The 25,969-nt window shown below is 38.4% G+C and overlaps 3 protein-coding genes across 4 annotated transcripts; 1 reads left to right on the top strand and 2 right to left on the bottom strand.

The window, feature by feature from the left end:
- Positions 1-1,922: 1,922 nt before the first annotated feature.
- LOC105048777 (uncharacterized) lies at positions 1,923-5,033 on the bottom strand. Its single transcript, XM_019851709.3, has 3 exons — positions 5,025-5,033; positions 2,263-3,047; positions 1,923-2,082 (listed from the first exon to the last, which is right to left on the bottom strand). Exons 1-3 carry the CDS (start codon positions 5,031-5,033, stop codon positions 2,040-2,042), a joined length of 837 nt encoding a protein of 278 aa, XP_019707268.1. The 3' UTR covers positions 1,923-2,039.
- Positions 5,034-8,152: 3,119 nt separating this feature from the next.
- LOC105048651 (protein RGF1 INDUCIBLE TRANSCRIPTION FACTOR 1) lies at positions 8,153-10,776 on the top strand. Of its 2 annotated transcripts, XM_073261339.1 has the most exons (4): positions 8,153-8,261; positions 8,361-8,555; positions 8,673-8,888; positions 10,323-10,776. In XM_073261339.1, the coding sequence occupies exons 1-4, from the start codon at positions 8,259-8,261 to the stop codon at positions 10,542-10,544; spliced, it is 636 nt and encodes a 211-aa protein (XP_073117440.1). In that variant the 5' UTR covers positions 8,153-8,258; the 3' UTR covers positions 10,545-10,776. The 2 variants fall into 2 exon arrangements, with proteins under 2 accessions (XP_073117440.1, XP_010926341.1); XM_010928039.4 differs by having other exon boundaries at positions 8,173-8,555; positions 10,323-10,774.
- A 2,631-nt stretch (positions 10,777-13,407) lies between these two features.
- LOC105048650 (ATP-dependent RNA helicase DEAH12, chloroplastic) lies at positions 13,408-25,315 on the bottom strand. Its single transcript, XM_010928038.4, has 3 exons — positions 24,272-25,315; positions 16,026-19,167; positions 13,408-14,705 (listed from the first exon to the last, which is right to left on the bottom strand). The coding sequence occupies exons 1-3, from the start codon at positions 25,124-25,126 to the stop codon at positions 13,492-13,494; spliced, it is 5,211 nt and encodes a 1,736-aa protein (XP_010926340.1). The 5' UTR covers positions 25,127-25,315; the 3' UTR covers positions 13,408-13,491.
- Positions 25,316-25,969: the final 654 nt, after the last annotated feature.

Raw genomic sequence — 25,969 nt, 5'->3', positions numbered from 1 at the left:
TATGACTGCTAAGTCATAATCACCAATCTCGCCAATCTAGAGGCATCTCTTCTATCATCATATTATGCACCATGCAATAGCCATTCTTGTACTCATACATTAAAGAGAGTTGATGAAGCTTGATAGTCATCCTATAGCCAATCTAAAACCTATGAAAATAATCTGTCAAGTTTTATGAATATCCCCAGCTCTATAGCCCCAACCTGGTTGATGTCAAAAGCTAGAAGATGCATCAAGGTTATTGATGATTGTAAAATGAATTGATAAAAAGAACTAGATCATGCTGCAGTTCATTCATGTGATCAGGATATTCCAAAATGATGCATGATTGGGAATTTATCTATCCTCTAGACATTGCCACCATGCCAGTTACCTTTCAATAAATCATGTACATAAGCAACATTTAGAACCATCACACAGAGCTCAACAACTCTCACCAACCACAAGATGCAACTTTGTTTTGATCACAAACTCATCTTCAACCCCCAGGTTACAACCAACAATCTCTATCTGCAAAATTATGTTTACAAATTTTTCCCAACAGCCAGGAAATTTCAAAGACAAGTAGAAACATGCATCATGTCATCATTATAAAATTACGTCCCAAATTAAATAACTGTGAGAACAAAATGCACTGTCAACATGCAGCTTTACACAGAGGTGGGCTGCATTGCAATTTGTCTTGTAGGAAGTCCTAAAGTCACTGACTTGGCAACTACATACTTTGTGTAGCACCTTATTCCATGTTAAAATTTGTTTGCTCCAAAGCACCAAATATATCTAGAAGAGGGGGTCTGAAAGCAACATGTTTATTCGTCATTTGAAGCCAACAAGAATATTACAGGAAATGATCCAAATTAACAGAACCACTATCTATGAATCCAAATATTAATGCAACACTCCAAACAACCAAAGTGACTTGAAGAAATGATCGCTTCATGCATTCCGGACCATTAATATGAGACAAGTTATATTTAGAAGCATAAAAAGTGATCATCATCCCATGAAAATATGCTGCCAACCATATTTATGAGAATATATCAGTAAGCATTAAGAAAAAGAATTAGTTATGCATTTTACCATCTATACGATATCACAGATCGTTAGTGTTACTTGTTGTAGTGCAAAGTTCTATATAAAGCATAAGAAGTGAAAATACAAGACAAAATGTTATCATTAGCCTTTCATACTCTACTAAGCTTTACAAATGCAAAAGCAACTATGCGTATGACTCGAGAACATCTAAACCAATCAAATCCAAAAGTTAAAGAAGAGGTCCTGCAAGTGGCATTATATATATTTCCACTAAGCATCTGATGTATTTAATATAAATAATCTGCACTTAGAAAAGTATGGATACAATTTTGCAGAGATTTAATGATTGTTTTGAAGGCTTTGCATTGAAAAAGAAAAACCATTATGAAGTGTGAACATAAATAATATAAAACAAATCCAACATTGAGGAAGCCCCAACTAATAAAAAATTAATGAATTATAACTTATTCTGTTAAATCAAACAATTAGGTTTTGCCATCTAACAACAATCTTTCATCCTTTTTCACATTCTCATGCATATTATCCAGTTGGGTATGTGCAGATTTAGATAAGATTGATAAGCAAAATGAAAAATTGTTCATGACTTCAGCCTTAAAAGTCAAGATAATTTCGAACAAAAAACATTTTATTTGGTTGCAAGTGAACAGAAGCAGGTAAATTGCTTTACTTTCATAGTCTAGATCAGCATTCTTATTGCTTGGTCATATGCATGGAAATAACATATGGCATATCTGCTAACAGAACATCAGAGCCTCCAAAATTGTGCCCATCACTAGTTAACTATGATCAAGAAGGCAAGCATATAAGGAAGGCCGGCACAGATCCTTCATTCATTCATATCATATCAGCACAATGAAGCGTGTCTATAATGCAAAATAAAGAGCCTTCGCCGACTTCAAAATTAACTTACCAATTCCAAGAGAGATAGAGCTGGTTCATCTGAATAAAACCACACATTCATTCAGGAAACTGCTACAAGACACTCAAAAGTTCTGCTCGCAACCATAAGAGTAGCTTATCCAGTACCTAAAGCAAGGAAAGATTTCTTTTACACCTTTCAAATCTGTACACAGTCGTATCAAGAGAGACAGGCAGCTCCCAGCTTGCTAAGAACACACCCTATTCTCAAAATTCTCTATCATAGGAACTTGAGAGGATATCATTGAAGCGTAAACTAGCAGAAAATTACATTATGGTCCTTCTCACCATGGAAGAACTGCACTCCGGCCTCGTTCATGTCTCGACAACAAGAAACCCTGCCGCTGCTTGATAGAGATCTTTACATTTCTTGAGGATCCTTCTGCTGAGAGGCTCCCTTTGAAGCATTCCCCTGCTTTCCCTGTTCCTAGTGCTTTCTTCTTCAAAGTCAGAGTCTTTTCTCTCCTCTCTGGATCCTTCCTCCTTATCTGCCTTGAGGAGGGGAGCGGCAAGGGAGGATGAGTCCATGAAGACCGACTGCGAACCAGTTGCAACCCATCTTCCCCCAGATCACTTGGCACCCAAAACTGCGAGCTTGGCGACGTAGAAGAAGACACCGCTATTGTGTCAATCGCAGTTCTATTTCCAGTTTCTGTCACTCCGCTTTTTGTTTCCTCTTCATGTTCCACTCGATTGGTATCCGATAGCAGGCAGCGATCTGTATCCTCCGCCAGAGGAGAGGAACTTGAATTGGCGTCCACCAGATCGGTGGCGGAGGCGAGGGAAGAAAAAGAAGGAGGAAGAGGAGGAGAAGGGAGAGCAGCGGCAGCAGTGGTAACCGGGGCGACGATGGGGGAGCCCACGGCAGCGGGGGGAAGTTGAGGTGGGAGCGGAGCCAGGTAACGATGCAGGGGAGGTGAAAGGCGGGGCCGCACTTGGGAAGGAGGCGGAGGAGCTTTCCGAGGAGAAGTCGGCGGGGCGGAAGAGGCAACCGCCGTCGGCGGGGCCGACGAGGGGAGGTGCAGGGCTTGCAGGCGCAGGCAACGATATACCGGATAGCGGGCCCGTCGAGCCTACGGTCGGGATGTACCACACGTGGCGGACGTCTGTCTCGTCCACCTGCAAGAGGCTTCAGTGCTTCACTCTCGTGCGGACTCATGTTAGCAGTTGGCACGTGCGGTGCAGTGCAGGATGGAACGTTAGGATGAATTAATAGTCAATAAATATTTAAAAAAAAATTAAAGTGACACTCCTCCAATTCAACTCAATTATATTTATATGTTCTATATTTTAAAAATTATTAAATTAATTATTTAAATTATTAATATATTTCAGTATAATTTAATTATTTATTTATTAATAAATATTTTTTTTTTCAATTGACAGAAATATATCTTACTCATAAATGAGCTTGGAGGAGGAAGAAAATGAAGAGGATGAGGAGGAGGGAGCCGTCTAGAGGGGGATGGCTTATCAATGGTTTAGAAGAGGAAGAAGAGGAAGGGAAAAGGAGGGATCAATTGGAGGAAGAGAGAAGGAGGGATCAATTGGAGAAAAGGGAGAAAGAGGAGAGAGAAAGAGGATGAGAAGGGAGAGAAGGAAAGAAGAAGATGAGGAGGAGAAGGAAGAGGGGCTGCATGGAAAAGGATGGCTACTTATGGATGGCTTGGAGTAGGAAGAGGAAGGGAGGAGAGGAGCTCAATTGGAAAGGAGGAAGCAAGAAGGATGAAGACAAAAAGAAAGAAGAGGAGGTGGAGGAACGGACAGATGTGGAGAGAGCTTCCACGGAGAAGGAAAAATGGATGAGGAGGAAGGGAAGAAAGAAATAAAAGAAAGAAAGAGAGATGTCGCGATGGAGGAGGAGAAGATCAATCAGAGAGGGAGGAGGAGGAGGAGGAAGGAGAGGCGGTGGAGAAATGGATAAAGGTGGAGGGAGCCACCATGGAGGAGGAAAAATGATGAAAAAGAAGGAGAGGAGGGAAAAGGAACATCGACAATGGAGGAGGAGGAGATTAATCGGAGAGGAGGAAAGAGGAAGGAAGAGAAAGGGGGAGGTGGTGAAGGAATGAGTAGAGGTGGAGGGAAACACCGTGGAGGAAGAGATATGGGTCCAGAGGAAATGGAGGAGGAAGGAGGGAGAAAGAGGGTCACCGGAGGAGAAGGAGATCAATTGAAGAGGAGAATAAAAAGAAGAAAGGAGATAGAGATAAGAATATTTTTATTATTTTAAAAAATAATGATATCATGTAATGATTACGTGACTTCATTTTATTAATAAAGATAGACGACTAGATCATATTGGAACATATCGATAATTAGAAGAGTTAGTTTAATATTTTTTAAAATACAAGAATGTAAATAAAATTAGATTAAAATTTAAAAAATATATTTTTTAATTTTTTTAAAATTTAAATATTTTGATTTTTTATTTTTTTTATATGAGATTTGAGTTGTCCTGTTGGCCAGCTGAGTTAGTGCAAAAAAGTCACAGAATAAAATGTTATTCTGGCAATGAACATAGCTATTTCACAAATAATTTGATTATGGTCAAAATAAGATACTCTTTGCTACATGGGTTAGCTTTATTATGTGCTTGTTTGATTTCCGGCTATTCCTATGATAGAAAAAATATTGCAATGAATATACGTTGTTAGAGTCTGAATGGCAAATTCTTTGTGCACCATAGGTGGTTTAAAAAATCAGACATGAAGCGCACTATCTTATCCGATTGATCCACATAGTCAGTATTTTCTAACATATTTTTAATATCTACAGATTAATTTTTTAGTTTAAAATATTTGTATGAAGAAAATATCTCTATTCTTTGATAAAATTATAATATCCTATGTCCATATTATAGCATCCTACATCCAGAAAGTCATAATTTTTGTCCACAGGATGTCATAATATAATGCAGGATGTCATAATATGCACAGCATGTCATAATTTTTTTCAAAAAATATGAATATTTTGGTCATTCAAAATTTTCAAACGAAAAAGTAAAATTACAAATATTAAATATGCATCGAAAAATGGTTGGATAAAAATACCTCTTCCATGTTATGATATCTTGAGCCATATTATAATATCATGGGTTATAATACATCACAGGATGTCATAATTTTTTTCAAAGGACAGAGATATTTTCATCATACAAAATTTTTAAATGAAAAAGTTAACCTAAATATGTTGAAAAATGATGACTGCATGAATCAATCGGATAAAATAATGTACTTTACATTGGATTTTCTACACCGCCCACAGTGGGCCAAGAATTTCTCGAGTCTGAACTGCAACGTCCGACCCAAAAGGCCTTACTAGCCTTTCTAAGAGCCTTGTTGCTGTTCTGCCATCTCTTTTTTTTTTTTTCTCAGCTCTTTTGATTGTATTTATATTAAATTTATTCGTACAAGTGCTTTATCTTATTAAAAAAAGAAAACGTGATAAACAATTCAATTGCCTGCACGCAATTTGTTGTAGCTCATTTCATTTCTCATCCGTCCATCCTTAGCTCCCATTATTTGAAAAGTGGAATTTTGATTCTTCTACTGAAGAAATTAGTTGAATAAGACTGGCCTTAAAACTTTCTATGAGAAGAAGGGATAGAAACATCCGAGTCGGAGAGATAAAGTTAGAAATAATTCAATTTATGATAGATGATGCAGTGCTCAAAATAAACCTACCAATAGCTATTTGAGATGGTCCGGATTGCATGTCAAAATCGAACCGAAAGAGATCTGAATACAACTAGAAGAAAAGTATCAGGGGATGGAACCAAGTACTAGTGATGACTAATTGGAAGAAAAATCATGAAGGATCCAATGCTAGATTTTTTTTTTTTTTTTTTTCTCCCATTCTGTTGACAAAGGATCCAATGCAAGATAGCAATCAATGTTGAGAAAAGATGCATACAGGCAACCCCAAAATAAGTTTGTAATAATGAGATGTTCTATGTATTGTTAACTCATAATAATATAGTGGTGGGTCTAGAATTTATTTTTTAATATGACAATAGATTGATCAATGCATCTTGGCTTAAATAAGGAATAGCAGAACTGAAGCTGTCGAAATCATTAGGTGGGATGGTTGGAAGGCGTTCAACAACCATGCATAGAGCACATAATATAAAACTAATCAACATCCAGCTAAAGTACGACATTTTCATAACTGAACCCTTTGATCAAGTCTACACCACTCCATGCTCAAAAGGTTTTTATTTTTATCTGGTCCGCCGTTCCTCTCAATGCACTTTAGTGTGGTAGCCATAGTTTAGGCTTTTTTTTCCCCTCAAAAAAGTTAGATGGTTTGGAGATTGTATCATTTAACTCATCTCCAAGTCAAAACAGTAGACACCATAGTGGTTAGAAATGTGCACCATACAATAAGTCTCTAGGTGGTTGGTCCTCTAGTATTTTGAACTTTTTTTCACCTTTTTTTATATACTTCTTTGTCTCAAATCAAACCTATTAAAATGTTTGTGTTAAAGAAGCAAATTAATAGATTCAAGAGGCTATATCATTAAAAAAAAAAAGGGTTCAAGAGGCCACATGACAAGAAAAATTTTGATGAAGGAATAAAGCTGTAGAGAACAGGGGGGACAATTATAAAAATGCAAAACAAGTGTAACAATAAAATAAATATTATTCAAAATTTAAAATTATTTATGCATCCTCTAATCAAGAGATTTTGTTTTAGAAACATAAAATTTACAGTGCTGACTTTTAAACAACATTTAATGTACTTTTGCACATTTACCGAAAGGTCTTTGTATATATACTCTCCCTCTCACACACACACATATTTGCATTATTCTTAACATTTCCAATAAAACATGATCAAAAATCCAAATTTCCGTATAGTCTCTCATCCCTTAAATGTTTGAAGCTATATTTATCACAATAAACATGCATGCATCATGGATGTTTCTTATTCTCAGCTATTTTTCCAACATTTGTGGTGGTGGTAGAGTTGCCATGTAGTCTTGCAGTTTTATCCAAAGTTATGGATTCAATATTAAAAAGTTAGTTGATAAAGAGAAAAAGATCAAGATTCATCTAGCATTTGTAGCAAATATTAAAAGTTTAAAAAGAAAAAGGAAAAACTATTATTATTATATCCACATACTGATGCACATATAATCAATTTGGTAGACAAGTCCGATAAAATGATATTAGGGTGACAGAAGAAGAATTTTAGTTTTGAGATGCATCACAACAACATAATGATGTAGATGCACGACGGTATTATGAAATCCTATGAACATGATGAGAGTATCCAAACAAATAAACACAAGGGGGACACCATTGCCCTCCTTCTTTCTAACATTATTTAAAGAAATTTCAGAGATATTATTAAATCATTACCTGATTACTAGTTGTGATGAAACTACTGAATAAAATTTTTGATCACCACCTAATCAATATGCTAGATGACTTAAAAGGATCGGGTCAAGAATCCAACGTAAGCTCGCTCTTTATTGCGTCTTCTTTTTCCATGGCTCCCCAGCCTCTTCCATCCAGAGATTAAAGATGGCTGAAATTTGCAAAAGAAAAGTTGACTTACAAGCATGGAATGGATCTTTAGAAACTTATACAGAATCAATTATTTCCACAGAAGTAACCAGCCGGAACGAGAATAGAACAACTGGATTGAGAAAAGAAAAGATAAGAAGAATGGAGATGGCATGAGTTCCTTCAATGTTTTGGGAGAAAATGGTGATGGAGGTCAACTTCATTCCATTAAGCTTTTGAAATGGTATAATGTGAGTCAAATTCAATCTTGAAATTACAGTACTTGCATCCACACTATCTTTAAGGTGTGACAGATAGATGTCCTTCTATTTATTTCTTTACTTCAAGTACTTTATAGAATTATATGAGAGGGAAGAAACCAAACAGTATGTTAAATGTTAATTAACTAATCCCATCTAGGACTAGGAAATAAAAATTCTAGAATGTAGCTGAGGGCACCAAGATAATAATTCACCAATCTATCACTTGGTTCAAAGAAAATTTCAAGACAACAATCATTGTTTAGACAAAATGACACATTTCTGCCATCAACTCATCGTAGCAATTTTGTCTTTTAGGTCATGACTTTAGTGGGTCGTGTAGAAAACTTTCATATTACATACTGTTAACGTTTCTCAAAACAATATATACACCACCAACTCTTCCACATAAATCAGAGAGACTTTCTCCTCCCTCTCAATGCATAGAGGACCACTCTAACCTCCTTTTCTTTTTCCTCTCTACAACCGTCTCAAATACCATCTTCTCAAACCCATGGTTCGACCTTAGAACTCAACAAGCCCTCATCCATTCTTTCCCACAGTCTTCAATCCCTGTCGTATTGCTTTGTTTCAACATTGTAGCTCTTTTAAACAGGGAATGGTGGAGCCAGAGAGAGATAAGGTGAGGCCCCCATGGCTCTACCCCCTCCTTCGCACCACCTTCTTCCTCCCTTGCAAGCACCACACCAACTCTAACAAGAAGGAATGCAACATGTACTGCTTGGACTGCACCAATGGCGCCATGTGCTCATCTTGCCTCATCTACCACGGTGGTCATCGTTCCATCCAAGTATCCATCCAATCCACATTCTATAATCTCTTCATGCTTCTTTTTAAACGCTATATTGCGGGGACCTATGAATGTTTCCATAATTCCCATTAACTCTTTGGTCTAAGTGGAATATAGATACGGCGATCATCCTACCACGATGTGATCAGAGTGGCAGAGATCAACAAGTTCTTGGACTTGTCAGGGGTGCAGACATACATCATCAATGGTGCAAAGGTTGTGTTCTTGAACGAGCGGCCACGGCCAGGGATCGGGAAAGGCGTGACCAACACTTGTCATCACTGTAAAAGGAGTCTCCTCGATGCTTTCACCTTCTGCTCTCTGGGGTGCAAGGTAACAAGAGCATTGCCTTCTTGGTGGCTTCTTTCTTGTTTTTTTTTTTTTTTTTTTTTTTTTTGGTCTTTGTTAACGCCCCCATAAGGCTGAAATTGGACAGGAAAACTAAACTTTCAATGAGGTTGGGCTATTTTTTCATACTAGTCATCAGTGTCACAACTTGTTGGGAACTGGGATAGGGCGCACCACTTGAAATGGAATCACAATGAACCCCACCAATCATTCTGGGTGTCTTTACCTACCCAACACTGAATGCACAGCTTTATCTTATGCCCACCCAATTGATGGAACCTTTTGAAGCATCTATCAATAATTTTGGACCAAACTAGTGCCATTACAAATGCTTTAAATTTTCTTTTCTGTTGTTTAGCAATACAATGACTCATCGACAGACCCCTAACCAGGTTTCATTTGAGAAAGCCAGGAACTGCCTGCTGGTGTAGGTTAGGCCAGTTTTCATCATTGATTCCATTAACAAAGTCAGAGAGCCCTAACAAAGCTTAGGTCTGTGGCCTGAAACAGACCTCCATCCATCCAGCATTCACCGATATGCTGAGATTTCCGAGCAGAAATGTTTGCAAACATGTTATCCTATGAATTAATCTTCATGTGCCAATAAGTGGCAGATGAAGGGCTATCCACAGGAATTCCCTGGGGAGCAATGCTGCTGCATCATGCGCACTCAAATTATTCACACATGGATTGGCTGGGGTTGGGCCTTGCACATCAGAGAAGTCCATCCTCTCCTACATTGTAGATGGACCACAGAAGTTCTCACCAACTCCACCAGCTTTGTTTGAGCATCAGATTCCCATGTGTTTTTAGAGCATCGCATTAGCTCCCCTGCTTGATTACAGTATTCAAGCCAATGGTTAGAGGTTGAATATAATGTAGCTACAAGTTTGATATTCATGGAAGAGCATGAACTATGCTCCACCCATTGAGAAAACCATCGATATGGTCCTCCTGGCATGCATTACAAAATACTACTTTGGTGATGATCAAATTCAGTGGAAATGTTTTTTTCTACTTTGCCAAGAACGCAAACATGATGTACCTTTAAAAAAAAAAAAAAACCCAAAGGTTGTTAAATGCATGGTTCCAAAGTGCACATTGACAATGGATTAATTTGATTAATTGCCCTTTGTCTTGGGTTGCCTCCTGATCAGAATTCTCTGAAAATATGAGCTATATTAGGAAAAAAAGCTTTCAAACTCAAACTTCTTATTTGTTCCATTTCAGACTTGATGATACCTGTATATGATTGGAATGTGATAATTACTAAATGCACACAAGCATGAAATTTGGGTAAATGAGTTGGTTATGTTCGAGTACATTTGTTTTTTCCTTATTTTCCTTTGAGCCAATGGTTGACTTGTTCCTCACATCAACAAGAAGAGAAAGAATCTAAACATTTCTTGGTTGTTGCAGTTGGCAAGAACTTCTTCAAATGCAACAAATTTTAATGAGAGGCAAATGTCAACTGAATCAAACATTGGGGATGATTCAAACAAGCAAGCAGAATGTTCATATAATGACAACTTCCCACTTGATTGCATGTCACCACCAACACCACCTTCCACCATGGTGACAAACAGGATGGCAAAGAGGAGGAAGGGAATTCCTCATCGAGCTCCAATGGGAGTTTGCTGAGATGTTATTCAAGCCAGATCCATCCTTTTGTATGAAAAATAAACTACTACTTGTTTTTGGCAGTGTTCTATTGAGATTTGTTGAGAGGCAACAGAGTCTCCTTGTCATGGTAGTATGAAGGTCCCTATCAAATGTACAAGATGGTGCTGTATCAAGAATTTGGTTTGTCCACCTCTCTCAAATCTCACTGTGTTTCATACTCTCTCTCTCTGTATGTGTGTGTGTTCAAGCAACAGCAAATGATGTGTTTAACAAGAACAGCAAAGGGCAGATTGTCAGATAAAATAGATAAGAAAGAAAAACTGAAAGGCCATAGCTATTGGATAGGTTAACAGAGCTATTAGATAGGTTATCAGATAAGACTCCAAGTATCAGGATTATGAATTGGAGCTTTAAGGGGACTTGGAATATTTTTTACCAAGAATCTCTGGGAGTTTTCAAAATTTATAAATCTGCAACTAACATGAGACTCGTGGTCTGAAGTCGTTTCTTTTTGGTTATCTTGTGGGTCCAAGACATTTCTCAAAGCTTAGGTACCAAGTAAACTGAAAGCTCTTCTAATTACAATGCCTAGGAGTAGTTCTAGGATTTCTTCTCTATAAAAAAAAAATTGGATAGAGTATTGAAGACAGCAGAATCAGAAGTTGATGGAATCATGTCAAACCTCATTTATTAATTCGAAGCCAGAGCAGGTGCAACGATGAATTTAAGTGTAGTTATGAAAAAAAAACAATTCTTTCAGAAAATTTAATAATAGGAGAAAGCTTAAGAAATAGGTAGAGAATTAGGTTTCCCAAGCTGGTACAACAAATTCCTGCTGATTTAATTGTTGGGTCCACCTAACTTCAATTGCAGATGATGATTGCACCAACACAACTGCGGCAAAGCCATCAAATTTCAATGGTGAGAGATTGAACAGGACAGATCAAAATTTGAATCTAGCGGTGTTTATGTTTAAATAGTACGAATAATAATTTTTTTTTCTAAGAAATATACCACCAGCAGGGTTTGAAGTTAGATATCTTCTATAAATGAAGAGCGTGATCAGTAATGATGTTATACTGAAAGCATGACAAGAAGGTGGTTCTACTTGGAAGAATACCAACTGGAGGACCCACACAATGGAAAGAAAACATGCGTGATGTTCTCTATGGTCATATCTTTAATCTCCAACTACACAGTCGGTCTCCAATCTGGGTCCAAAATCATGGTCCAACAAGCAACCTAGGACTTCACATCAAAATCAGTGCCAGAAAAATTAGGTTAAATGAGTTAAACAGGTTAAACGGATCAAGTTAAATGGATCAAAAACAAGTTAAACACATGTTTTAAACAGATTAAACGGATCTTAAATGGGTTAAATAGGTTAAACAGGTCAGATTAAATGGGTCAAAAATAGATTAAACAATCTAAATATTAAACGGATTAAATGGATTAAATGGGTCAGATATCTAAAACTCATATCCAACCCACTTATTAAATGGGTTAAACGGGTCGACCCATTTATAATCCGAATCTATTTAACCTAAATCCAAACCTATTTATGACGGATCGAATACGGATCGGATTAACGGATCGGATCATATTTTGTCAGCCCTAACACCAACCCATTCCTCCCCTTCCCTTCATCCCTGGCAAATGGGAAAAGACTTTTATTCCTCCCTTATTATTAAATCCATATATGTAACAACTTCATCACGTTCTCTTGCCTAAGGATCTCAACTCATAACAAGCTCACACCGATTGGCAATTGGGAGCATTATGAGAGGGAGAGCTCAACTAATAACCTCCACCCAGACCATGACCTTCAACCTTCTCCGAAATAGGGTTTGATAAGCCAAATGGGGTCCCCACAAAGATCCTGGGATATGTATGATTACTTTATTTTTTTGATAATAATATGATTAATTTGTTTGATATATCTTAGAAATCCAAAATTATTGACCATATAATACCAAAACTACCTCTAATATTTTTTATAGATTTTATTTATTTTAATTAGGGCTGAATGGATCAGGGGAATTGGGTGCATTTTTATCTCTAAATTTTAACCTAGCATCACTACATTAGGGTAATTTTTTAAACGTGTCCTCAAAGATAGGTTTAACAGCACTTGGGTTGGATGGTGATTTTAGGTCCAGGGATTCTTTAGCATTTTTGTCACGTAGGATCATTCGGATGCTACCAAATGTGGTGATCTTATCCCCTCCACCCATATGATCTTGGAATCATCACTTCATACCAAACGCCACCTCAACAGCTTCTCACTCAAGGGATATGATAACAAGAGATGGATTAGAGGTATCATCCATGCTATTCTGGTACAAAAACAGTGCCAATAACACCAATGCAAGTTCCATATTTCTTTCTGTCGTCGGAAAAGATTATTTTCTCCAGTTTGGCAGCAGAGGCGATCAAACGGATAATGAACTGGGATTGAAGCATGATGGAAGTTTTACCAAAAACAGAAAAAGCAAGATGGAGAAACGAGAACTCAAACCTGTTAAGAGCCCGGCAGCTGTCACAAACACGGGCAAGGTGAGAGGCGATGGCAGCCTCACTTGCGAACAAACAAAAAAAACAGATAGCTGTGCCGATCTTGGAGGAGTTGAGATTGCATTCCCACCCACAGTGGGTGAAGCTCCTCGAGATTGACGTCCCGATACTGGAAAACAGGACCTAAAAGAAGAAGCGAAGGATGAGGATGACGCAGAGCCTACCGATTCACGGTGTTTGGCTTTGGCCTTGTGCTTGGGCGTTCCAGTATGGAGTTCACGTCTAGCCGCTGCATATATATATATATATATATATGCACAAAGAGGAAAGATTACTGCTAGTACGAGAACAGATGGTCAATGATGGCTTCAGCGAGATGAAGTATTTCTATATTATGCACGGACATATATACAGATTTACAGATATATTTACGCTGCATTTGTTCATTAGATCAGTAGTACTGGTGCTCAGACCTAAGATGACCATAGCACTCATCACTGCTTCTGAAGAACTCCAAGCACACCCAACAAATGTGTCTCCCACACTTGCACTCGATGTGGTTGCAACCATCGATCTTCTCAATTGTGTAACCACAGGCGGGGCAGTCCTTTATGTACTCCTTCCCCTTGCGCCACTCCACTAGCGACAGGTCCGGGTCCTCCTTGTACTCCTTGTATCTCTCACAAGATATGAAAGGATGGTACTCAAGATGGCACTTGGTGCATGTCTCCACCGAGCAAGCCCCACAAACAAAATGTCCAGCCTCTGCATCCTTGGGGGCAACCTGATACACAGACGGGCAATCGGGTGAGGGGCAGAAGCGGTAGGCCCCGCCCCTGGAAGCCACGAAGGCACCTAAAGAGGCCCTGAAGAGCTCTTCCATCTTTTCAGACGGCAGAAGAGACCGCAGGTCCACGAGCAGGATGAGCTCATTGCAACCCTCCTTGGTGCAACCGATAGGGAAGCTATCTCTGGACCTGATGGTGGACTCCAATTGATCAACCAAGCAGCTCCGACAGAAATCATGCCCACAGGCTTCAAGCCTGTAAGGCTCCTCCAGCTCGCACAGGCAAATGGGGCAAGAGGTTCCCGACGGCTGCTTGATCATCCAAGCATGATCAACAGATAGTGCCACCTCAGAGATCACCTCTTCCACCCTTCGCTTCAGCTCGTTGTTTCCTCGAACATTGATTATATGGGATCGGGTGTTGAGGGTCAGCTCGGCCCCAGGCACCATTTCCTTCAGCCCCTGAAGATCTGGTCCAAATCTCTGAACCACTTCTTTCATCAAGTTTGGGGGGATGTTGCGACCCCGGAGACGGATTTCGAGTTGCCTGTCCTCGTGGAGGGATAGCAGTGATTGCACCAAATTCTGCTCAGCTGCAGCAACCTCCTTCGGAGGTCCAAACACTTTAACATTTAGGTTCTGCCGGTCATACAGAATGTAAGTTCCAGACTTCCGCTCCACAGCTTTCAAGAGGGCCACTCCATCCCGGGAGAAGAGTAACTGAAGCACGGTTGGAGTGAGGCTTGGATGGCTTATGGTCTTGCCTTTCATCAACTGCTCGAGAGGCCTCCTCAAATCTGCGATAGTTTTTGTGGCATTGGCAGATATCTTCACTCGACAAGAACCATTATCATTCTTTTCCAGATTATAGGATACACCTGCAGAGTGTGATAGAAAAGTTGGACGTTAAGATCACATAATGCAATTTCTTAATGATAGGGTGCATGATGAATTAAAAGGTGTGCAGTCATAGCATACTGAATCTCACAAGGAAGTAACTATGACAAGAGTATATATAAAATTAAAGACTTAATGGTTGCCTACTTAAAAGACAAAATTTACTTCAAGTTTCCCTGTCCTGCAGAGAAGGTTTACTTGCATTGGAAATCTATAGAGCACCATACTGAGATTGCAGATTGTCATAGTAGTTTACTACCCTCTCTTTTTAAAATCCTTTTCTTTTAGAATATATGCAATTAAAGTTCTCTGCAAACAGTTGAAGATATTATTTTTTGTCCTCGGTTTGTCATCAGAACTACACATTCCACCACCATATTTCCTTTTTACATGCATTACTTTAACCTTCAGAATATTAAGCATCATTCTAGCTGCAGAATTAATGCACGTTGCCATTTGCACCATCACGACTTGTGATGTTTCTTGCAGTTTCAACTCTAATTTGTTGGTAATTCGACTATAAGTTGTTAACTAAGATGATTGTTTCATGGATTATGGGTCATCATATCACATGAAAATAAGAAAAACCACTCTTTCACATACTTAACAAAGGTAAAGTCAATCTAGAGTTTAGATTTATCAAAATCATGTTAAAATTTTCTTACCTAAAAGAAAGCATATTCAGCAATTTATGTATATTTCTGAATGATTCTTGACTTCCAGCAAACAATTGTTTAAATGTTTTCAAACTTTGCTAAATATCTTCATTTTCCATACACCTTTTATGGGTACCTTATTTTACAAATTTTCTCACCTGACTAGTAAGAATTCTGACTTTGTTCACCATTGTAGAACTCAATTGCGTTTTCAATTTTTGAGCTTGCTGGACTAAATTGTATCTTAAAGAACATAGTCCCTGTTATTGATCTCATATAAACAATTAGCATCTTTGTAATTCCAAAAGAGAGGTAATGTGACATATGGATACCAAGAGATTACGCTTTAAAGCTTTTAGAGACTAGGCTCTTTAATCTTAATTAACTTAATAAGGCTACAAGAAATAATAATTCATGTAGCAGAGAATAAATTCAGCCACTGTGAGTGAGAAAGACATGAATCAAAAGCAGTGCTCATCATTCACGATCGTAGAAAAATTGGCATGATTTAGCGCAGTAAGAAGCACAAATGAAAAAATGTTGCCATTATTTTCACAATAGGAACAGGAATGAGATATGCAAAGGGAAACAGATATTTGTAAATAAACAAGTCAAATTATTTAGTTAAAAGAAATATACACATACCCTTCTGCTGCTGGAAGCTTTCAAGTAAAGAATCCAGTTGTTTCTTAATGACAAAATAGACACGAGCTGGACAAGATAGATGGCTGTGAAACACATGTTCGCACCGTATCTTCTGCCATGAGAGACAACCAGGTAGTACCTTCCCCTGGATGTGATCCAAAGCCTTTGCTGCCTCAAGGTGAAGGCCGCCATCAAATGTGATTATAGCTTTCATCATATAATCCTTTGGTTCCGGGTTGAACACTTCAATCTGGAAACTATGGTCACGAAAATTCTTTTTAGGCATAAAAGCAGAAATTTCTCTAACAAGTGCTTCTCTACAAGTAGCACCTGGGGGGTTGGGTATTGGTTCTCCTCTCAACAAGTGAATGTCAAGGATTTTCCTCTCTGTTGAACTTAAAAAAGCATCATATAATTCTGTTTCTGATACATCTCTTGGCAGTCCTGTTACAAATACACAATTTTTGTATTTTGTGCTGACCTGACAGTTAACATACCTACCTCCAACCACCAACGCAAAGCAGTCTCTGACAATAAATTCAGCCTCTCCTCCAGCACATGTAATAAGTGCAGCTCCTTTGCTTGGCCTCCGAGGCCAACAAACTCTGGCTCTAACTGCAGAAAATGGAAGCAGCTTATTGTCAACTGCCCTTACAGGAAGAGCTTTCAACAGGGAACCATGAAACTCTACCTCATTCAGCTTGGCAACAGCATTTTCTGCAGCCGCAGGACTAAGAAATGTTATCTTGCCCCATTTATCTGTTCCCTCTGGTCCATTTCCTGCATATTTATGATAGTTAGCTATTCCAGACACACATTGGTCAACCATCAAAAGAACTTCCTTATCATCTACAGCATGAGCATTTGGATGGGATATTTCCACAGTTAGATGTCTCTTTTCAAGTTCTAGATGCTTAATTTCAGCACCTGAGCCAAACAGTGCCACTGGGAGAGAACTACCAGGCCTGCCAGGAAATAAGTATTTCTCAACACACTCATCCCTCAACCATTTTGTTTCATACTCCAAGGCATCATTGACGATGCAACAAGCCTTCTCCATATCTTTTGGTGATGCAAATACCTGAATTTCACTTTTTCCGAAGTCAACATCAATACCAATACGGTCATCCATGCAAACTTTCTGGATATGCGAAATAATCCTCTGTAGGTTTTGATTGTGTTTGCCACAAAACCTTTTAAGCAGATTACTGCCAACTCCAGGGATCACATTCATCTGCATCCTCCGGCTCTCCAACTGTTGAATATCAAACAGAGGAGGCTGGATCACACACAAGCTTTCAGAGTCCACTGCAGTTACACAAACCAAATATTGATTTGATATTGATAAAATTTCCCCAAAAACTACCCAGTTTGGTTTCTGGCTAAACATGAGCAATGAACTCGATGGATGAAGTTGCACAAGTTGACCTGTCAGAGCCACTTCATAACCAACTCGATCACATCCAGAAAACATAGCTACATTCTCTGCAAGGGATGAAAGTATAATCTTCTTCAATATTTGATCATGCAAATTGGGCTTATCTGGATCCCATAACCAGTAATTTGGAATGATAATGTTGAGTTCATGTTGAAGACAATTTTCCAATTCCACTACAGTCTCCTGACACCTTCTCATTGACTTAGCATTGATGCTATTCTGCCAACACCACTTATTCTTATTTTCACGTTTATCTTCCCATTTCTTGTAAACAGAGAGCAGTGTGAAAAGGTCCCCATAACGGTGGCAGAATGGAACTTTAAGACGGTCTGCTTTATATTTATCCTCGTCACTGCCAACTCTACAAAATATGCTGCTAGCATTTGCCATTACAGCAGCAAGAACAAGGCCCTCCTTTCTCAAACCACGGCCAAAGCAATCAAGAATAATTTTCCCCAGCCGTGGTTCAATACCCAATTTCACTAAAGACCAGCCAGTATCAGTAAGTTTAAAGACATCAGCATTGTTGGTAACAGCACCCAACTGGACAAGATTCTGCATAGCTATGTCAATTGCCTGCGGACTGGGAGCATCAACAAACTCAAAATCCTGCACGTTCTTAATGCCCAAAGCAAGAATTCTCAGAACAGCAATTCCAAGGTGAACCTTGCGAATTTCAGGTTCCGGATGCGTTTTCATTGAATAGAAATCACATTCTGAGTAAAGCCTGTAACACTTGCCCGGTGCTGTTCGACCTGCACGACCTGCTCGTTGACTAGCAGAACTTTGACTTATCCTGCCAACCTTGAGCACGTTCATGCCATTGCCAGGCTCATACCTGCTCTCCTTCACCATGCCAGAGTCAACCACATACTTAACATCTTGGATGGTAAGAGAAGTCTCAGCTACATTAGTGGAAAAAATAACTTTTCTCTTTCCTGGGTATTTTTGGAAAACACGACTTTGTTCCTCATAAGAAAGTTTCCCATGCATCGGCAGCACCACTGCAGAGGGATCATGAAAATTCTCACAAGCCCATTCTACTTCCATTTGAGAAGTTAGAAATGCAAGGATGGAACCATCTGTCTCCGTCTTGTGAATTATGCGCACCATCTTTATTACATCACCAACATAGGAAGCATAAATACCAGAAGTGTGCGTCAAAGTGGTGGTACAGATAGTGGGGGCAGATATATCAGGAATATATTTTATTTCAACAGGAAAGTTTCTCCCCTTGACATACAAGGTGTAGCAACCATAGAAATATTCTGCAAGTTTGCCTGCATCAGCAGTCGCGGACATTATTATAAGCCGTAGATCTAATCTCTCAAGTAGTTTCTTCTTAATCAATGCCAAAAGAAGATCAGTGTTCAAGCTTCTTTCATGAGCTTCATCTACAATGATATATGATATACCAGACAAACTCATATCATTCATGCAATGTTGCAGGAGACAATGGTCAGTCATAAATATTAACCGAGAATTGAATTTCTGAAAGGATGAATAGGTGGGATGAGAAATCACGAAATTGTCTGCATAGCACCCATTGCTTTCCTCCCCAACCCTTTGTGCCAAAGATATCGCTGCAATTTTTCGAGGCTGAGTACACAAAATTGATCCATCAGCAGCTAGTCCTGCATCGGCAAGATATTGGACCAACTGGGTACTCTTTCCAGAACCAGTCTCCCCAATCAAAACCAAAACCTATGAAATCAAAATCAAAGAAAACTTAAGAACTAAAATTTCACTCTCAAAACCACCATTTATCTAATTCTGTTCAAGTAAAACAGTTTCATGACTCTCATTGGGAAGGAATTAAGTGAACTTGAACAATGTTACTAATTAAATGTTTCCATTAACAGTCAGGCTATTTGTTAGATAAACAGCATTATACCATATTCATCAGTAGCAATATACCAGCAGGTCTGGAATAATTTAGATTGAACCCTTCCAAGGGAACCCAAAGGTTGTCCAGCAGTTAAACATGAGAGGTACACAGCAACTGATACATCAAAAATATTTTGAGAAACTAATCATAAATGACACTGAAAAATTTGCATGGTGTCAGATTATAATAAATTATGGCACTGCAAATGCATGAGCAATCACTTAAGAAGCTTCAGAACAGCTAAGAAAGAATTCACATCCATGTTGGTTTCAATAATAGAAAGACAAAAGACAAAAAAAGGAATATCAAAAAACATAGCATGCAATTCAAGGTCAAAAATTGTCATATGATTTCAAATAACTAAATAAATGTCAATAAAGTTATGCACAATCATCTGAAAAAAAAACATGCAAATCTAAAACAATACTATCATCTGCTAATTTTACTCCCAGCATCTCTATGTTTGAACTTATCAATTTAAATATAGAAGACGTGACAAGAGAGATAGCAAAGCTCATGCTGAATAAGTATCTAACAAAAAATCAAATACTATCCGGAAAAGTCCAACCAGTTACTAGCTAAGCTTATAGTTACAAGGACTGGAGCAGCATAAGCAGCTGGAATTGACTGATTGTATATTATCCTATCTTCACGAATTCAGGGTAAGACAGAAAAGTGACTGAATAACTATTTAGTGATGTTGACAAATTCTGTAGAAATATCTCTAGAAACATATCTAATACAAGCTTACCATTTGATTTGATCCAAATTCTTTCACAATTTTTAGCAAGTAGATCCAGCAGTAAAATACAATCATGCGACTATTTGTCTGCAATGACCATGAATCAAAAGCCAAACAATGATCCATGTGAAGCCATTGATCCATCATATCAAGAACCCAAGAGTGAGCTAGTCTCAAATTTACCAGCAGGCTCTAGAAATATTACAGCACAATTCTTATTCCATTTCAAACATGGTAGGGGTTAAAGAATGGTTGATTGTAATTTGCTGTCAAATTTATCCTCTTTTTATATTCATCATCAAAATAGTCATTATCGAGGCCTTAATTAGGATAGAAGTCTTACTAGAAGTCAATTATATTGGAGGATTGCCTGTTTCAGAAATCATTGAGGCACTATTTTGCCAATGTTTTGGAGCACTATCTTGACTCAAGATAACAATTGGCAGCCTAATTTGATAATAGATATCAAGGAATGTATAGAGTGATTAAGGTTGCGCTTTAGGGAACTTTAGGTCTTCAGCATAAAAGGTTCATTATTCCCCAATGAAAACCAAATCACAGCAAAAATATATTCATTTTTCATCTTTTGTTCAATCTTTCATCACATGAATCCATAAAAACACCTCCAAGAAGGATATGCATTCCAGGTTGAGATATTTCTCAGGATGATGCTCAAGAAGTTCACAGTGGTCAATTAAGCTCAACAAAGCGACCACATTTTAGATAATCAAGGATCATCCAAAGATTATATCTCAAATTTCTTCTTTAATAACTGTAAAGCATAATCTGACATGTTTAAATTTTTCTGGAGCAAAAAATGAAGGTTTTATATGCTCACATGGATAAATCAACTACATGTTAATATAACCTCAAATTGCTAAAAATACAAAACCCTGAACTACATGAGATGAGATTGCCTAATTACAGAGAATGCTGGCCCCTATTTCTTCTGCTTATAGAAGTTAGTGTAACAGCTGTCCTTTCTCGAGAATAACATGTTGAAACTTGATGTTCACTTTCACCTGAATGTGCTGTAACTAACCCCCTGGATAAAGATTGGAAATCAAAAGAAGCAGCCCAAAAGCAAACTCTATTTAAGCACCTCTACAACTTCATATCAGAACAATCCCAGAGGAAAACTGCAAACTGAATGCTTAAAAGCAAAAGCATCAAAATCCATGTCTCAAAGACAATGGTATGACAAATCAACTTGAAGTCCAAAACTCCCCATACAAGAACTATGGCTGAACCACCATGAAAAAAAAAATTAGCAGCAACATCTTTTCTCTTTTTCATTGGTAAGTAAAAGATCAGGTGAAGCATATAGTTAATCTAAAACACCAACACGATATTTAGCAGAGACAGTGACTGCTCTGAGCCTCTGACATTATTTGAAAAATCCATATGTATACAATCTCCACAAGCAAACATACTTTTGGTCCGTGTCTAAGATAATCAAAGAGAAGGAGAATGTCTTGATGTAGTTTCAAAGGAGACTCAAATGAGGAAAGCTCTGGAATTCAACATAAAGCCATAATCAGTGGCAATCTAGACTCTGTCAATAAGCTTCCAAAAGGCATATCTCGACATCGCAAAACTGAAACTCAATGACAGAACACTAATAATGAAGCTCTCACCAAAATTTACAAGCACAAAATAGACCTAAAACTCAGTTATAATTTACTGACAAACTTATTCTGACTCTTTTCATATTTTCTCCTCAGATGAGTTAGTTATATAAGACTAGAAAATCATACAAAAGATAGGAGTTACTAGCAATGTACATGTTTGCAGAAAGTACTTGCAATTACTTTGGTGTCTTTTGTTGACAAAACATAGTGACACGAATCCTGAATTTGTTTTATACATTCAGTTGAGGCCTTGGAGTTATTCATATTTTGGAGAAGAGACTATATACAAATAAAACTTTGACACTTACAAATTGATTGTTCTTTGAAAAGAAAGTGCTTAGAAAATCTTAATTCGTATGATGCTTAAGATTAGCTTGAGTCTTAGATGCTTAGTTCTATGGTTTAGAAAAAACAATATCTTGATTAACTTGGAGTCATGTTTAGTAGTTTTTCTCAAACAAATTAGAGTTTGATAATGGGTTTGATTATAAGAATGCATTTCTATATCTTCTCTTATTTCTTCTAGAGGTCAAAAAAGCAGTATAATGATTACTTTCTGAATGAAGAAAATTTTCTTCTAGAGGAATCCACCTTCCTGTCTTCTCTTCTTTCTTCCAGTTTCTTCTCCTCTTGTCTTTATTTTTTTCTTCTGTCCTCGAACCAAAATCCTATAAACATGTCTCTGGGGCTACATCAATTTGGTATTAGAGGCAAAACCTCCCTGGCTGATCAGCAAGATCATTCCTATGGCTACAAAATGTGGTTAACCAGAAAAAGGAAATGGAAGTCCACAGCAAGGGTGCTTGAGAGCAAGTTTCTCAAGAAGACTTGGGAAGAGTAGATCTCCATGAAGCTATGCTAAAACAAATCTGAATTTAATTAGATCAACTAGATCAGAATTTAGAAAAAATATATATTATTAAGACCACATATCCCAAGACTATATCTTCACCTAACTTGGCTAGTCAAAATGAGACGTCAGAAGAGCCATCTATTAGGGGGCAGATCTTCGAAATCTTGAATATCCAGTTTGATGATCCAATGCAAAATGTAAGCATTGACTCAACACTGGAGATAAAGATATTCAATATGACTATCCATTTATCTTCAACAACAATAAATTCACAATGTTATTTCCTTATATCCTTGGTTAAGTACACCACACAGATCTAAATCACATTGAGCCAAGATTGAGCAATTGGAGAAGGACTCAAATTGGTCTGCACAATGACATCATGGAAACAAGGTCCACAAAGTTAGATTTTACATTTTTCAGTTTACTCTTAACATATTTCTTTGTTACTTAAGGGCCTGAAAATTATTTTTAAAAAATTAAAATCTCAGTTCATCAAACTCCTGAAACTTGGGAGTTTAAATCTTTGTTTAGGAAATCTTTTTTTAATCAGGAAAGTCAGTATTTGGCTCATACCAAGTCCGATTTTAATAGTTTTTGTCAGAACATTTCTAATTTGATATAGGTCAGATTAGAAAGCTTTGCTTTTATTAGGACTGTCTTTTGGTCATTTACTTATCCTTCTCGATGAAGTTAGAGGAGACTTAAATATTTTAATAGGATAATTGATTTCCAAAAGAAGCAAAATTTTTGTTAGTGGATTCGTCTCACAATCATCCCTCTCTTTTTCCTTTTTCTCTACATTTTTATCCTAATTCTCTTCTTCCTCTCTCCTCAAATCAAAGCATGATCCTATCAGGCTACATCACAAACCACATATCAGGGTTGCAAAATGCAATCTGAAGTCTGTATCTCAATTAATTCCGTTACGTACTTAATTCTTGGCATTAAGTTATCATCATAAGCCTTGAAATAGATTATCTCTAAAGAATGATACAATCAGTTCAACTTCATTTTCATTGTTTTTCACATAAGACAGGTACCTTGGAACGTGCCAACACTGTATCCCATATTGAAGTCAGATAAAAGCAGCATCATGGAGACCCATATCAGAATTTTCATCTGACCAAGTTTCATGAAACCAACTCTTCAAAATGATGATTTTCAAATAATCATGTGACTTTAATATTAAGAAGATGCTTAACAAACAAAACATTTGCTCACTGCTTAGGAAGATATATATTCAGGTCATTAATTCAATAAAAACCAATACCACTGAAAATAACATGCTACATAGATATAAAAGAAGCAGAAAGATAAACAGCAAATAATTCCATTACCTTCTTCTATTTTAAAATCTTGTTTATACACCTTAAGCAACATGCGTTATCCCATTTATATGGGACTGCTACATGGATCAAAATAAACTCACTTAAATTGACAACATTTTATACCAGGCCTTTGACAAAATGTCAACATTCTATTAGGATCGCCATGGTTATCATAACATGCGTAGAGAGAGGTCAAACTCTGGATATAAACTCCACTCCGACACAATCACCAAGCGGTGGGAAAAGAAATACTACTATACTAAGACCCATTAGTAATCACGCTTCCATGTAGAGAGAAAGAGAGAGCAAGTAAAACAATTAAGCATATGGAAGATATGCAACTACACTGACAAAAGCTAATACCTGATTGGAGAATATGTGGCTAAGAATTTTCCTTCTGCAAGCATAGAGGGGCAACCCATCCTCGAACCGGCGGCATTCCCTTTCCATCAAATGGTGGATCCTGCTCCAATCCAATTCACCTTGAAGCTTAAAAATCTCGACTTTCCCCTCCTCCTCCTCACAGACCTCCTGCTGCTCACTGAGGTAAGCAATAAGACACTCCATGGCGGCCCTGAACTCCTTCAACCTGCTCTCCAACTGCTCCTTCTCTGCCTCCAGACTCTTCCTAGTGTCCTGAATCTTCCCAATGGTGGCCAGCCGAATCGGCTTCGTGAGCTTCCCCGACACTTTCTTGATTTCATGCTCCACCTGCTCGATCTTCCCTTCACACCGCCGGACCGCCTCGCACTCGAGAAGGCCCCGGATGTGACCGGTGAAGAGGGCCCTGAGGCGGCTCTCCTCCTCGGCCTTTAGAGATGGGAGGAGACCGGTGGAGGACTCGATTTTGGCGGTCAGGTGGTGGGCGCCGTCCAGTCGGCGGCCCCAGAGGTAGACGCTGGCCTCGAGGGCATCGGCCCAGCACCGAAATATGAACTTTCCGACGACGGCGCCCTGGGAGTAGAAGAAGTTCTCTGGCGTGGAAGGGCAGGAGACGAGGAGGTCGCGGATGTACGACGAGGAGAGGCCTTTCTGGGTGGAAGGGGAACAGACTAGGACAACGACGAAGCGGGGCCGAGGCGCCGGCGGCTGTTGCCAGTGCCTATGGTAGGCCTGAGGTTGGGGGCGGAAGGGCAGCCGTTCTTGCCGGAAAAGCGGTCTCTCCGGCCGGAACGGCGGCCGCCCCAGGCAACGATCGGGGTAGCCGCCCCTCCTCATCCGCCCGGCTGATCGGGCGCAGTTCGGAACCCTAGAAATTCTCTCGGGGTTTCGGGGAAGACGGACGGACGGACGGACGGATGCCAAAAGAGAGAGAGACCACGAAGTGGGAGAAATGGTGGAAAGCAGGAAACAAACGGTGCGACTTTTTAGCCTCGGTGCGACTCTCCTGGCCGGAGGGTGGGTGTTCTTGCTCATAATAATTTAATTTATGATAAATTGGCTATAAATTTAAATAAAATTTAATTAACACAAAGTTGAAATGCCACGGGCCTCCATGCGTTTTGTTTTTCAATTTTTTTTTTTTAAAGTAAGATGGGTTAAACATGCAAATCTAATACAAATATAATCATAAAAATAAAAAAATAATACGTGAAGAAATGATAGAGGAATACTATACATGTCTGCCTACGAAATTTCATCGGAATACTCGGCAACAAGCGATCCAAACTACTGCACTGTTCACCTCCTCCCAATAATAACTGGTAAGTGTTAGCTGCCTACTAATTAGTCTCCATGAATGTGAGGTATATCTTTAGTCAACTAAAGCGGAACATATTCAACTAGCATAAGAGACTTGAGTCAATATTATGATCTGCCCCGTTATAATTTAACTTAGATATGAAATGGTAATGATTGAAGTAAATCTTAATGAATGATGAATTGCAAGAGTCAAGTGCGAGATGTCAATTGTTTGCATTTAGGGTGCATATGATTTTCATTCACTACATAAGAACGGATAGCAGGTTGCCAAACTTAAAAACAGAGAATGTGAAATGCAACAATTTATGTTATATGAGGGTTAGTTTGGTTGGTGTATATCTATAATCTGACGGTTCTTAA

This window comes from Elaeis guineensis, chromosome 7 (genome assembly GCF_000442705.2).
Source record: "Elaeis guineensis isolate ETL-2024a chromosome 7, EG11, whole genome shotgun sequence".
In the NCBI taxonomy this organism is placed as follows: domain Eukaryota; kingdom Viridiplantae; phylum Streptophyta; class Magnoliopsida; order Arecales; family Arecaceae; genus Elaeis; species Elaeis guineensis.
This window is presented reverse-complemented; position numbering and strand designations above follow the sequence as displayed.

What these genes read in the sequence shown, in the direction of transcription:
- LOC105048777 (XM_019851709.3), bottom strand. An exon ending in CGGAGTGCAGTTCTTCCATG is followed by an intron (nt 2,083 to 2,262) that starts GTGAGAAGGACC and finishes TCCTTGCTTTAG; the next exon opens with GTACTGGATAAGCTACTCTT.
- LOC105048651 (XM_073261339.1), top strand. An exon ending in GTGGTCATCGTTCCATCCAA is followed by an intron (nt 8,556 to 8,672) that starts GTATCCATCCAA and finishes AGTGGAATATAG; the next exon opens with ATACGGCGATCATCCTACCA. An exon ending in TCTGCTCTCTGGGGTGCAAG is followed by an intron (nt 8,889 to 10,322) that starts GTAACAAGAGCA and finishes TGGTTGTTGCAG; the next exon opens with TTGGCAAGAACTTCTTCAAA.
- LOC105048650 (XM_010928038.4), bottom strand. Translation starts at nt 25,126, where the DNA reads ATGAGGAGGGGCGGCTACCCCGATCGTTGCCTGGGGCGGCCGCCGTTC. An exon ending in GCCACATATTCTCCAATCAG is followed by an intron (nt 19,168 to 24,271) that starts GTATTAGCTTTT and finishes TTGATTTCATAG; the next exon opens with GTTTTGGTTTTGATTGGGGA. An exon ending in AAGCTTCCAGCAGCAGAAGG is followed by an intron (nt 14,706 to 16,025) that starts GTATGTGTATAT and finishes CACACTCTGCAG; the next exon opens with GTGTATCCTATAATCTGGAA.